Source organism: Metarhizium acridum (genome assembly GCF_019434415.1).
Source record: "Metarhizium acridum strain ARSEF 324 chromosome Unknown scaffold_72, whole genome shotgun sequence".
In the NCBI taxonomy this organism is placed as follows: Eukaryota; Fungi; Ascomycota; class Sordariomycetes; order Hypocreales; family Clavicipitaceae; genus Metarhizium; species Metarhizium acridum.
The window spans coordinates 834,022-847,264 of NW_027094019.1; the positions used below are offsets into that span (position 1 = coordinate 834,022).

At 54.3% G+C, this 13,243-nt stretch overlaps 5 protein-coding genes across 5 annotated transcripts; 4 read left to right on the plus strand and 1 right to left on the minus strand.

Annotated features, from left to right (window-relative positions):
- The first annotated feature begins 111 nt into the window (after window positions 1–111).
- Window positions 112–1,590, plus strand: SAR1 (COPII coat GTPase). Its single transcript, XM_066119166.1, has 5 exons — window positions 112–525; window positions 643–746; window positions 905–944; window positions 1,038–1,103; window positions 1,176–1,590. Exons 1-5 carry the CDS (start codon window positions 507–509, stop codon window positions 1,517–1,519), a joined length of 573 nt encoding a protein of 190 aa, XP_065975802.1. The 5' UTR covers window positions 112–506; the 3' UTR covers window positions 1,520–1,590.
- A 694-nt stretch (window positions 1,591–2,284) lies between these two features.
- Window positions 2,285–5,131, plus strand: J3458_007027 (uncharacterized protein; the record flags this gene model as incomplete). The annotated part of the gene is made up of 2 exons (XM_007808557.2): window positions 2,285–3,482; window positions 3,549–5,131. The coding sequence occupies 2 exons, from the start codon at window positions 2,285–2,287 to the stop codon at window positions 4,820–4,822; spliced, it is 2,472 nt and encodes an 823-aa protein (XP_007806748.2). The 3' UTR covers window positions 4,823–5,131.
- A 302-nt stretch (window positions 5,132–5,433) lies between these two features.
- On the plus strand, window positions 5,434–8,326 carry SEC63 (secretory subunit). The gene is made up of 4 exons (XM_007808556.2): window positions 5,434–5,722; window positions 5,818–6,129; window positions 6,204–7,803; window positions 7,867–8,326. The coding sequence occupies exons 1-4, from the start codon at window positions 5,693–5,695 to the stop codon at window positions 8,019–8,021; spliced, it is 2,097 nt and encodes a 698-aa protein (XP_007806747.2). The 5' UTR covers window positions 5,434–5,692; the 3' UTR covers window positions 8,022–8,326.
- On the minus strand, window positions 8,327–10,542 carry J3458_007029 (uncharacterized protein). The gene is made up of 3 exons (XM_007808555.2): window positions 10,075–10,542; window positions 9,670–10,010; window positions 8,327–9,595 (listed from the first exon to the last, which is right to left on the minus strand). The coding sequence occupies exons 1-3, from the start codon at window positions 10,494–10,496 to the stop codon at window positions 8,496–8,498; spliced, it is 1,863 nt and encodes a 620-aa protein (XP_007806746.1). The 5' UTR covers window positions 10,497–10,542; the 3' UTR covers window positions 8,327–8,495.
- Window positions 10,543–11,520: 978 nt separating this feature from the next.
- On the plus strand, window positions 11,521–13,218 carry SLC1_1 (1-acylglycerol-3-phosphate O-acyltransferase). The gene is made up of 2 exons (XM_007808554.2): window positions 11,521–12,524; window positions 12,598–13,218. Exons 1-2 carry the CDS (start codon window positions 11,807–11,809, stop codon window positions 12,786–12,788), a joined length of 909 nt encoding a protein of 302 aa, XP_007806745.1. The 5' UTR covers window positions 11,521–11,806; the 3' UTR covers window positions 12,789–13,218.
- Window positions 13,219–13,243: the final 25 nt, after the last annotated feature.

Below are 13,243 nucleotides of genomic sequence, written 5' to 3' on the forward strand. Positions count from 1 at the left end.
CATACCTGGGAGGACTCTCGGCACCAACACTGTAGTAGTTTGGTTGGCTTGATTGAAGAATAAGACACCCGTACTCCGTATCATGAACAACATTGAATTAATAACATTGGGCTCGGGATGCCGGGACAACAATCCGATGACTGCACTTGAGAGGACTCGAGTTTGTGTGTGGTTCACCCATTCGTAGCGTTGATTGGTCGCGCGCCACCTCTACAGTTGAGGTGCCATCTTGCCACGGCTCAGGGAGCGGCGACCTAGACTGTGGCAACATCTGTGCCTGAGGATCCAGGCACCAAGAGCCTCTCGTCAGGACACCCTTGAGTTACTTCCAGGTAGGAGCAAGTGCACACTACGCATTTTGGTGTGTTTCTTCGGCCCATCACGTCCGCAATCCAGCATCAGTTTTCGACCCCAAACATCATTTTTACGATCCCAAACATCATCTTTTCGACCTCAATCATCATTTCAACTGGCCCTGGAAACACGATTCAGAAATATAGCCCACCATGTGGATCATTAACTGGTGTATGTCTGCAAACATCCCCTTTCCCTCCATCTTCTGCCTGTTGCCTCTGTCATGATGGCATACTAAATCTCCGCGTCTTTGGTGACCTGACTTGTCCTAATTTTTTGGCTGCTTAGTTTACGATGTTCTTTCCTCCCTTGGCCTGTTGAACAAGCACGCCAAGCTACTGTTCCTCGGTCTTGATAATGCCGGAAAGACGACGTTGCTGCATATGTTGAAGGTATGCCAAACTCGCGCGACATTGGTTGGGCTGCGAGGCCCCTTTCGATCAGTAGGATGTCGATCTGTTTTCGATCAATATGAAACCGAGGCTAGAGAATGGACACAGTGGGATGATGGCATATTCGATGGGTGATGCTAACGATGTGAACTGGGTAGAACGACCGTGTTGCCATCCTGCAGCCTACTCTCCATCCCAGTGAGTTCTTCCCCGGGGCAGCCAGAGGATGCGGCCCAGTGTGCGCTTGTTAGCTGCCACAAACGCGACGTTTTGCTAATCGTACTGTTCTAGCCTCTGAGGAGCTTGCCATAGGCAATGTCAGATTCACCACATTTGACTTGGGTGGTCACCAACAGGGTACGTACACATCATGTCTAAGGCTACGTGCCTGCCTGCTCTGCGCTCTCGGAGACTTACCATTCTACTTAGCCCGCCGTATCTGGCGAGACTATTATCCCGAGGTCAATGGTGTCGTCTTCCTGGTAGACGCGAAGGATCATGAACGATTCGCCGAGACAAAAGCAGAGCTCGACGCTCTGCTGGCTTTAGAGGAGTTGTCCAAAGTTCCCTTCGTTATCCTGGGGAACAAGATTGACCACCCCGACGCAGTGTCTGAGGAGACACTGCGACATGAGCTGGGCTTGTATCAGACCACCGGGAAGGGAAAGGTCCCTCTGGATGGCGGCGTCCGACCGATTGAGGTTTTCATGTGCTCTGTAGTTATGCGACAGGGGTACGGCGAGGGCATAAAGTGGCTTGCACAATACGTGTAATGCATAAATAGGGCTGTGCAGCGAACACAATTATGTAGCGATTCGGAACTAATTCAATGCTTTTTGTTATGCACGAGGTATCTTGGTATTGTGCGGACGTAACGAGTGATTGATGAGTGTATACTTCTTGTTGGGCAAACATATCCTGCTACAGACTGTATTTAGTCCGGGGTGCATGTTTCGGATACCAACGACATAGACAGACTCTAATATGACGGCTAGGATGAACTATAACTGCGCTGTATGATATAATCGGTTGAGCGTGAGGAAATTGACCTTGGTAGTGTGCAGTCATGTGTATATACTAGCATGTTAGACATTGCATGCTGGTCGGGACAGCTTATTGATGTGATATTTTTTTGAACGGGCCGAAAATATATCACAGGCTATCGGATTAGACAGGCTGTCAAATTGAAGCATGCTGTTGGAATCGAAGAGCTATCTGGTAATCTAGGTACTTCTATTCCGACTGACGGCCCTGTTTCTTGATGGATGGCCTGAGTAATTGTGATGATTGTCAACGAGTACGTAATCTAGGTTCTTCAAATGAGTCATTTAGCAGGGCCTCGTCATCTAGAAGGGCTGCCCAACTAAGCAACCCAACCATCTGCTACTTACTAGTGATCAATTGATGTATGTCTGGATCCATTGATTGCCTGCGGTATAACAACAGTGCACGGGTGCTGTGGGTTCTGGAGAACCTGAGTGGAGTTGCCGCTGAAAGTCCCCCCAACGAACGCAACCACAGGCTGAACAGCAGACGTCATGGTCATTGGAATTGTGGGGGAACATTGGCTTCACCCTTCAACGTTCGATCTTGCAGCACAACATCTCATCGAGAAAGAAGGCACAGGCATCCAGCATGGGATCCCTTTCATGAGCTCGTATTCCGAAGCCATATGCCTCGATCTTAAACATCCACCATTGACAGATCGAGCGAGCAATATCGCAACGGCTGGCGGACTTGGCCAACCGGCGCGGGAGCGGACAATGCCAACCGATGCGGTTTACGGATTCCCACCGGAAGCATTTGATGCATCCCTCCTGCCTGACATCAATCGAGAGTTTCTCGAGCCACATGAAATAGAGGCCTTCGTAAAGGCGCTCCAGGCCCCTGACCCGTTGCACAGCCCAACCGACGAGACGGGCGGACTCAAGTCACCCAGGAGCGGTGCCAGCCCCGTCACCCTGACGAAGCGAAATTCACAAGCCTGTCTGGATGACGCGAACGAGTATGACAATGCCGACGCAATTGCCGCCGCTGCGGCGGCCGTTGGAGGTGAACTCCCAGCGCCGACGGCCACGCCGACCCAGGGGACATTCTTCACGGCCCAGAACGACTGGGCGCCCGTGAACCCAGCTCTCTACCGACGCCGTAGGTCGTCCAAGAAATTCAAACACGGCAAAGGCGCTAGTAAAGCTGTCCAAGGGCTCCTCGGCACACGGACCAAGGACGAGACACGGGAAGGCCACCTCTACCAGTTGTCCAAATGGCCGCTGTTGATATTTGTCTTTGCATGGCTCATAGGCCTGACAATTGCATATCTCTCAACACGATGGTACATTTGGGTCTACGAACACTTCTTTACTTGGCGCGGCCGACGGGAAACGCTCCGGAGGAACATGCGCAAAGCCTCAACGTACAAGGAATGGGTTGCCGCAGCGAAGGAACTGGATGCGTTTTTGGGACGGCAGACTTGGAGGGAGGAGAATGAATTCGCGTACTACGATTCAAAGACGGTCAAGCGGGTGTGGGATCAGCTGCAGAAGCTGAGGATCAAGGCTGAGGCACAGGAGGCTCAGAGCGCGCGGCATAATGGCGAGCATAGGACTGCGGTGGAGGATCTCAAATCCCTGGTGGAAGCGTGCGTCAAGAATAACTTTGTTGGCGTGGAGAATGCGAGGCTATATAGCCAGACGTACTATGGAACGAAGAATTTGGTGCAGAATTTTATTGACGAAGGTGAGTTGATGGGGAATCCAAGGAAGGGGGGGTTGTCATACGGCCGCTAATGGAATGAGTCAACAGTGGAGAGGAGCGTCAAGCTACTGTTGCGAACGAAGCAGCTGGAGACCGAGGAGAAACGCCTGCTGTTCAAGCATATTCATGCCAATTACGGCCGCACTGCCTTGTGTCTCTCGGGGGGAGCCGGCTTTGCCTATTATCACCTGGGTTTGGTCAAGGCGTTGCTGGACGCAGACCTACTCCCGGACGTTATTACAGGCACGAGCGGCGGCGCCCTGATAGCTGGGCTTGTGGCCACGAGAACAAACGACGAGTTGAAGAAGCTTCTGGTTCCGGCGCTGTCTCAACGCATCAATGCCTGCCGAGAACCGGCAACCGTCTGGCTACCAAGATGGTGGAAGACGGGCGCGCGCTTCGACTCGGTCGACTGGGCTGAACGATGTAGCTGGTGGACCAGAGGCTCAATGACCTTTCGCGAGGCATACGAACGAACTGGCCGCATTCTGAATGTCACTTGCGTCCCTGCGGATCCTCACTCTCCCACCATTCTATGCAACTATCTCACCTCCCCCGACTGCGTCATCTGGTCCGCGGTCCTCGCCTCCGCCGCCGTCCCCGGCATCCTCAACCCCGTGGTTCTTATGATGAAGCTCCGGGACGGCAAACTTGCGCCCTATTCCTTCGGCCACAAGTGGAAAGACGGCTCTCTCCGAACCGACATCCCTATCAAGGCACTCAACACGCATTTCAATGTAAACTTCACCATTGTCAGCCAGGTTAATCCCCACATCAATCTATTCTTCTTCTCGTCTCGTGGCTCTGTGGGCCACCCCGTCACCCATCGCAAAGGTCGCGGGTGGCGTGGCGGCTATCTCATGTCCGCCTTTGAGCACTACCTCAAACTTGACATGAACAAGTGGTTGAAGTTTGTGCGCTACGCAGAACTCCTACCCCGCCCCTTGGGCCAGGACTGGAGCCAGCTGTGGCTCCAGGAGTTCAGTGGCACAATCACCATCTGGCCCAAGTCTGTACCAAGCGACTTTTACTACATTCTGTCGGATCCTGATCCAAGCAGGCTAGCGCGAATGCTACACCAGGGACAACAGAGCGCGTTTCCCATGTTGAAATTCGTGACGAATAGGTTGAAGATTGAGCGTTTGGTGGAACAGGGGAGGAGGGAGACCAGGCCCTGGGTGAGGAGAGGCAGTATTCAGGCCTTTATGAGCGAGGAGGACTTGAGGAGCCTGCTGGTTGGGGAGATGGCGGGGGTGACGACAGAGGAGGATACAGATGGGGATGGGGAAGAGGCGATTACGCTGACTGCTGTCGAGAATTAGGAAGAGTGGCATGTGTGGGATGACGAGAGTGAGTCACTTGTTTCTGGCGAGCATTTAGACGTAGAATGGCCGCTCATGTAATTACTGGACCAAGGCGCAAAGATTTGTGATATTTGCTGCGAGATTTTGTTTGAGTGAAGAACGGTGCTATTGGATATCACGCCGTCTATTCCATACATGATGGTACACTGTGCGACATGCATTTCCTTTACAGCCCGTCAGAAACGCCGTCTGCATACAGAAGATGGCGTGGATATCAAGTATACTTCGTGTTCGCCTACGGAGTAGTACTTGGTAGTTGAATGCTAGGGGTAGGTAGTTTAACCTTTGCCGTGGCCAACACCAGCCCCATGGCGATGCAATGTAGTCTAGCGGCGGCTCTGCCACCAGACCCCGGGGCGCCAACAGGGGGCCAGGCAGCACTGGCACCACATGTGACGTCTGGACGCGGACGGACGCTCCTTCCCAGTTTGTGTACTACTGAATTGAACACGGTGGCGGCATTGGGGTCCGCTAACCAAGGTGGTCTGTGGGGAGCCACGGATAATCCGATCGCCGGCTCTGGTACTACGGCCAAAGGACACCATTTAGCACTTTTGAAATTGGGCAGACAATTCGATCCCCTCGTGCTTGCTGATGCTTCATTGAGGACAGCAAACGAAAACCCCTGCGGCCGCCTGCACCACTGCGCAAGAGGAGGGATTTCTTATAATTTTTTTGTTTGTTAATACCCACGGCTCCAAGGGCGCATTGAATTACGCCAAATCGTGCATTCGGGCGAGCTGCCAGATTGTCTGATCTTGTTGCCCACCCACACGAAAGCTATTACTTCTCGCGGCAGGGTTCGCCTGCTCGGCCTTTGTCGCCACAATGAGTTCCGACTACTCATACGATGACCAGGTAGATTCTCACAAGATTACACCATTTCTTCTCTTTGCCATGCGCAGTCGACATGGAGCAGGATTGCGGCGACGCTTTGCTAACGCACCCCTCAGGCCCAGTTCTTCCCCTTCTTCATCCTCACATTGACCGGCCTGGTCACTCTCCCAATCACATACAACCTACTGCAGTCTAGCAAAGACGATTCGCATCTCGCTCCACGCATACAGACCGACTACAAGATTCAGCATGAAGACATCGTGGCGTCACTACGGGCAGCTCAGAAGAGGAAGCAGCGCAAGATCAAGAGGGCGCTTGTCGCCGTGGCCGGCTGGGCCCTGATGGGACTGATGGCATATTTGATCATGACGACGAATCCTGCCGAGCAGAAGCTTTGGAATCCCTACGATATTCTGGGCATCGCTGAAGTATGCGCCTCCCTCCTTCCCTCTCCTCCCCCTTGTATCACTCGGATGATCGAGTCAACTGACAATGCCTGCAGTCTGCCTCGGAACAGCAAATAAAGGCACACTTTAAGCGCCTGTCAATCAAGTTCCATCCTGACAAGATCCGACTTGATCCTGCTAAAAATGATACGCTCGAGTCTCTGCAGCAATACTTCGTCGAACTCACCAAGGCCTACGAAGTATTGACCGATGAGGATGTTCGCAACAATTATATTCAGTATGGCCACCCTGACGGCAAGCAGAGCATGAGCATCGGAATTGCTCTGCCCAAGTTTATTGTTTCCGACGGCAACGGCAAATACCTTGTTGTCCTGTACACAGGCCTTCTCGGCGTTTTGCTCCCATATCTCGTTGGTTCCTGGTGGTACGGCACCAAGAAGCGTTCCAAGGAGGGCGTTCTCATGGAGAGCGCCAACAACCTGTTCCGCCACTATGATGAGGAAATGGACGAGTCCGGCATCATTGCAGCTCTAAGCGCTGGCAAGGAGTTTGAGAGCGTTCTCAAGGGCGACCTGGCAGAGTCTGGCTTGTCCAAAATCGAGTCACGCATCTCTGCTGAGGGCGAGGCCTCAACTTTTGCCTGTGGGTTCTCAGCCAAGGACAAGGAGAGGCTTGAGGATCTCGAGAGCGGTGTGAGGCGCAAAGTCCTGGGTCTTCTTTGGGCTTATCTCGGCCGTGTTGAGCTCGACGACGCTGCTCTGACCAAGGCCAAGTACGATATCGCCCCCATTGCCCGCGCTCTCAACCAGTCCTTTGCTGCCATTGCCCTGGCCTTCGGCAACATTGGTCCCATTTCCGGCTCCTTCCTCGCCAACCAGCACATCATCCAAGCCGTGTCCCCGAAATCTTCTCCTCTCCTCCAGCTCCCTCACTTCACTCCCAAGATTGCCATGGCCGTCGAGGGCGACTCCAAGACACACATGACTGTCCAGCAGTTTATGGATCTGCCTGATGCCCAACGCCGGCAGTTGTCAGTTGGAAAGGGCCTGCTCTCAGAGAAGCAGTACAAGACTGCCGTCAGCGTAGCTAAGCAGCTCCCCTACCTACGAGTTGCCAAGGCCTTCTTCAAGGTTACCGGCGAGCGATGCATCATCCCTTCCTCTCTCGTCACCCTGGTCATCAAGGGCCGCTTTATCCCCCCCGGTACCCAGAATGTTCCCGCGGTCAACGACCTGGACCTGGAAGATGTTGACCCCGCCGAGGACGATCTCGATGCGCTCATGGGCCGCAAGAAGAAGACCATTACCGGACCTGATGGCAAGCCCATCTCGGTTGAAGAGCAGAGCATTCTCCCCCCCCTGGCTTTTGCCCCTCACTACGCTCGCGACCACACCCCCAAATGGTATGCTTTCTTGAGCGACTCGAAACAGGGCAAGATGGCTGTGCCCCCTTTCACCTTTGACCGATTCGACGAGCCCATCTTCGACGAGCAGGGCAAGCCCACATTCAACATGCAGACTCTCAAGGCACAATTCGCCGCTCCACCGCAAGCCGGCCACTTCACGTTTGTCATGCACGTCATTTGCGATTCCTACGTTGGATTCGATACCAAGATGGAGGTGACTCTGGTTGTCGAGGAGGCCGCCAAGGCCGCTGAGATGGACGCTGAAGATGATATCTCCGAACCCGAAGAGGGTAAGTTTTTTTCCCAACTCCATTCCCCGCGTCCAGCAGAGACACGCATACTGACAAGTGTAGATTCCATCGCCGGCCAAATGCACGCCCTCAAGACAGGTCAAGCACCGCAGCCCAAGAGACGGAGAGTAGACGAGGAGTCGGACGACGAGAGCGGAACTGAGGAGGAGGAGGAAGACACGAGCGACACCAACACTGACACTGAAGATGAGTCATAGACGGGGTTTGTGGATTGTTCTTATTTGTTTCGTAATTAACGGTGATGAAAAAATCGGGCTAGGCGGAGCAGGTACCTACCGTAGACTCGGTGCATGCGCGGATACCAACTTGGAAGTTACCTTACATGACGTGACTACTTGCGGACTGACATGTCGCAACAATATTTGTGCACTTGGTGGTTGATTGCATCCTAAGTGACCAGTGCTCAGGCTAAGGAGTGTACGAGGGGAAGAAAACAAGGTGTATGAAACGCATCATGTATAGTCAGGGACTAATATTGTGACAACTTGGCTGCATCAAGCCCCCATGAATGGTCATAAATAAAGTGTATGTGAAAGTTGGCTTCCCGAATCTAAATCTACCAATATACATACATACGTGCACCAGCAGCACAACCCACCAGGGGCTCCCATCCCAGCCAACCAAACAAGGCAAAAAAAAGTAAACAGCATGGCGCTTCGCAGCGTTTCTAATTAACAAACCCTCACGCCACAGACCTCGACGCCCTTCCCCTCGATTCTCGCGGCCCTGCCGAAATACGCGCCGACCAAATCTTGTACAAATGCTGCGTCGGACGCGCTCCACACGTCTAAGCCCATGCTCTCAATAGAGTGGCTATCTACAGTAATGGCATTGGTATCTAGACCTAGACCACCGCTATTCAACAATGCCTCAGCCTCGTCGTCTTCCTGATCGTCTAGCTCGCCGTCTTGTTCGTCTCTGTACGGGCAAGGGTACGCCTCGTCGGCGGACTGGACGAGGTCGACTAGTATGGAGAGCATTTGGGTAGTAAGACGGTGGAAGTAGGCGATGATGGCGAGTTCGGTGCGTGCTTCATCGGGGTTGGATGCACGGCGACTAGTGAGGGAGGCGAGTGATTCGGAGAGGGGCCGGGGGGGTGATGCGGGTGCGGTTGCGGGTGCGGGTGCGAGGTCCGCAAGGAGGGCGGCGTCCCGGGAGGACTCCTCCTGTTCTTCGGAGCGGAGCTGCTCGCCGGCGGATGCCCACCACATGAAGCCGTTGTAGGCTAGGGCAGCCCACGACAGAGGCTCGATGAGCTCGTCGATGTGAGGGTCCTCCTCGTCCTTGACGAGCCGGTGGGAGTGCTTGGTGGAGAGGCGGACGGCAGAGGAGTCAAGGGGCGGTGAGTCTGGCTCTTGCTGTTGAGGGGAGGAGGCGAGGCGGAGGAGGCCGCTGCGAAGGGCGTTGAAGCGCCGGAGGTCGCGTTGGGTAGCTTTGACAGGTGTGCCACGGGGGTATTCTACTGTCGGCCAGACTTTGTCCACGGCGTTGGCAGAGTGCTCCGGGGGCATGGTGATGAGCATGTCCCAGAGGGTGTCTTTCATGGCTAGAATGCTGTCTGTGGTACAGGCGATCCAGCCGGAACCTAACTCCCCTCCGGAGTCTGCGGTGCCGTCTTGGCGGCGCTTGGAGGCCTCAAAGTCTTCCATCAGAAAGGGAATGTCGTGCACGCCAATGGCAAAGAGGGGCCGTAGGCGTGGTGCGGGCGATGAGGGAGGGAGTCTATCGGCAACGGAGAAGGGTATATTAGAAAGAATTGAAATGTCGTATACTGACATGAGTTAGTGGACGTGGGTAAATAAACTAATGGTTTGGCAAGTTGGTATTTGAGTGCCGGGGCCTTACCAAAGTCACAGCTTTCATGAACAGGAGCGTGACAAGAGATGAGAATTCGCTTGCGTAGCAGTGCTGCTCTATGGATAGGGAATATAAGAGGACCAAACTTGTCCAAAAGACTGACCAAGCTCCAGGCAGGGTGAAATGGGCTCAGCCTGTGCTCAGCGGGCGCCAACGAGGTCCCGTCCGATGCCGAACCCTTGCGCTTGTGTGTTCTTCGCTCTTGAGTTGGTGAATCGGGCAGGTTGGCTGGCCCCAAGTCGTTTGGCTGTCCACCGTTCTCGCTGGCCTTGTGGGAATTCCAATACTTTTCCAAAACACCAGCCTGACTGCGATCTTTGGCCAAGATGCTGAGCTGGTCTGTTAGCAGTGGTTTTGGATTTTTTTTTAGAGGTGGTGGGATGCAAAACTTACGCCGCCAACTCCTTCAAATTCTCGGCATGCCTCCAAGCTCTCCCCAGTCGTCCGTAGCTCAAGGGTACGAGGATCCCTACAGCAATCATCCTGGCATTCCTAGCTTCCTCCTCCTCACATGGCTCATTCACAAAGGCACTGAGACCGGCGTGGTCGCCGTCGACAAAGTATATCAAGTCGTGGCGAACGGTGTGCAAGCCCGACGGCAGCGACTTGTACTCGACCTGGCCGTCTAGTTCGACATGGGGCACGGCGCGCTTCCAGGCAATGGTGTAGCCGGCTTTGACGTCGAAATCGATAAGAAACAGGGCGGATACGGGTGGAAGTTGCTCGGGCACGGCGGAATTGGGAGCGATGGAGAGGGAGAGGGAGAGAGAAGATTGGCGGTGTCGTTGGTTCCTGCGTGATGGCGCCATTTCCATTGTGGAGGCTCTCGTGTGAGGTTCAGAGGAGCATGTTCTGTTCCCAGGTCGCTGGAAGCTTGGTAGATTGGATGGCTCGGCAGCTGTGTGGGGGAGGTTGGAGGATGGCGTTGGGGACGTGAGTTACGATGTCGGCGGATGAGGTGAGAGGCGGCTGGAGGTTAGCCAAGAAGAAGCAGCAGGTTAATAAATGACGCAGGCGGAAGTCCGGGTGGCCAGAGGGAGGATTGGCGATGGCGATGGCCGTCAAGGTTGCGCATGGAGATTGAAGCGGGCGTTGGTCGTTTGGTGATGATGGAGGGTAGCCCTTTGGGCTTGAGCAGCGGCGGGCATATTTGCGTGAGTGGCTGCGTCCGAGGCGGCACCAAAGTGGCATAGCGCTTCATAACTCTTTAGGTACGTGCCTACTGGTGGGCAGTGACTGGATAATACTCCACGGACCATGCACGCACATGGGCCAACCGCGCCGTTGGACAAAGACATTCCTCCTACCTTCTCAAGTCTATCGATCGATGCCCGATCAATCCGATTAGTGATGCCAGGTCAAGTTCTGCATGTGTGCGGCGGCATGTCTGCATCGGTGGCGGCGTGGACGGGATTTCCACGCAGAACAAACGTTAAATAAGCCTTTGTATTAGTTGCATACTTTATGCCAGTCCAGTACCAGCACCAAGTGCTGCGTCCCAGTGCTTCGCACCAGGTACTCGGATACTCGAGCACCAGACATGTGCAAATGACAAATTCCACCCAGACAAGTGGCTCCATGACTCTCTGGAAAGTCAATTCAAAGATGAAACTAATCTAATCCATCCCAACACTTCCCGCCAGCTGCAACCCCCACCGTTGAAGACGACGGCGCCAGTCAGGAACTAACAACGAGCCTAGCGACCACATGGTAGGTACCTCACTCCACAAAGCGTTCGGTGGCTCCGTGCCGCAGCCCGAGGCAAGCCAGGGGACCGACCGCCGTTCCCTGGCCCGTCAACCCGTGTCTCAATTGTCTCGTCCAATTTCAACCACCAGCCGAGACCACATCCCACCTCGCATCTGCAGTCAGTCTCATCAGTTTCTCAACATCCTCCTCCGAGATCCTCTCGAACCGCCCTGACCCAATCCATCTTGGAGGCTTAGCCAGCAGAGAGCATTGTCCGAGCATGGATAGCCGGCAGTAAATTTTTCTTTCCTCTTTTATTTTTTTTCCACACACTCCTTTCCCTCCCCCCATCTTGTTGGGGAGACGCCCCTCATCCACCACCACCACCTCTGCCCTGCCGCCGCTCAAACACCATCTTGTCCTCTCCGTGGCCAACATGTCCGTCCTGGTCGGCTACCTCGTCAACTTCCTCGTGGGCTACGCCGCCGTCACCATCTTCTTCTACATGGCGTCCCTCGCCGTCCCCAAGGCCGGCTTCGTGGCCCGCGCCCTCGCCGCCTACATCTCGCTCCTCATCTGCGCCGTCTTCGGCGTCCTCGCCTCCATCTTCTTCACCCTCATCGGCAAACAGGGCATCTCGCAGTGGGCAACCGCCCGCGCCTTCCACTACGTCATGCGCCTGACCACGGGCATCGTCTTCCAGGTCGAGGACCCGGGCAACATCCTGGCCACCACCCGGCCCGCCGTCTTCATCGGCAACCACCAGACCGAGCTCGACGTCCTCATGCTCGGCGCCATGTTCCCCAAGTGGTGCAGCGTCACCGCCAAGTCGGACCTCAAGCACATCCCCTTCCTGGGCTGGTTCATGCGCCTCAGCGGCTCCATCTTCATCGACCGCAAGAACTCCAAGGACGCCCGAGAGGCCATGGCCGGCGCCGCCAAGGAGATCCAGACCCGCCAGCAGAGCGTCTACATGTTCCCCGAGGGCACGCGCAGCTACGCCAAGGACCCCGTCCTGCTGCCCTTCAAAAAGGGCGCCTTCCACCTCGCCGTGCAAGCAGGCGTGCCCATTGTGCCCGTCGTCGTCGCAAACTACAGCCACGTCCTTCACATCAAGAGCATGGTGTTCCGCGCCGGAACCGTCCCCATCAAGGGTACGCACCCATCCCACCCGCAGAGACGAGAAAGAAGCACTTGTACCCTTGTCTAACAGACAGTCATTTGTAGTTCTGAATCCTATTCCCACCAAGGGCCTCACTTCCGCCGATGTCGACGAACTCACCCGCAAAACCCGCGACCTCATGCTCAACGAACTCTTGGCACTGACTGCAAAGGCCCAAGGCAGGCCCCTTGCCGTCCCTGCATCCGTCGAGAACTCATCGGCCACGAGTTCCGCCGTGCATGTCAATTCCAAGTAATTCCAACCTGCGAGGCTTTCCCTCCCCCCGCATTATATCCCGCCTGCCCCAACTGGAGCATGTACATGGCTCATGCCAACCCATAAAACCCCTAGCCTAGAACATATATATCAGGATGAGATGAGCGAAGCGGAAAAAGAAAAAAGAAAAAGGAAAAGGTAAATAAACAAGATCAAGAACAAGAATAAGACGGGATGAGTTGCTATTCTCTGAATAGACAGATACAGGAAAGGTCAAACATGATTGATTGATACCCCTTCATAGATAGATTGTTTGTACTGCCTGTACAAACGAATTATATGCTTAACCACTGACCTTCTGACTCGTTCTCTTCGTGACGACGCGCAAATTCTGCCAAAAAGCACAATCACATCGTGACCCGTCCGAACCACGTTTGCATAAAACACAATAACCACTGCGAAAGAAAAAAGAGGAAAAAAATATATATATACTTT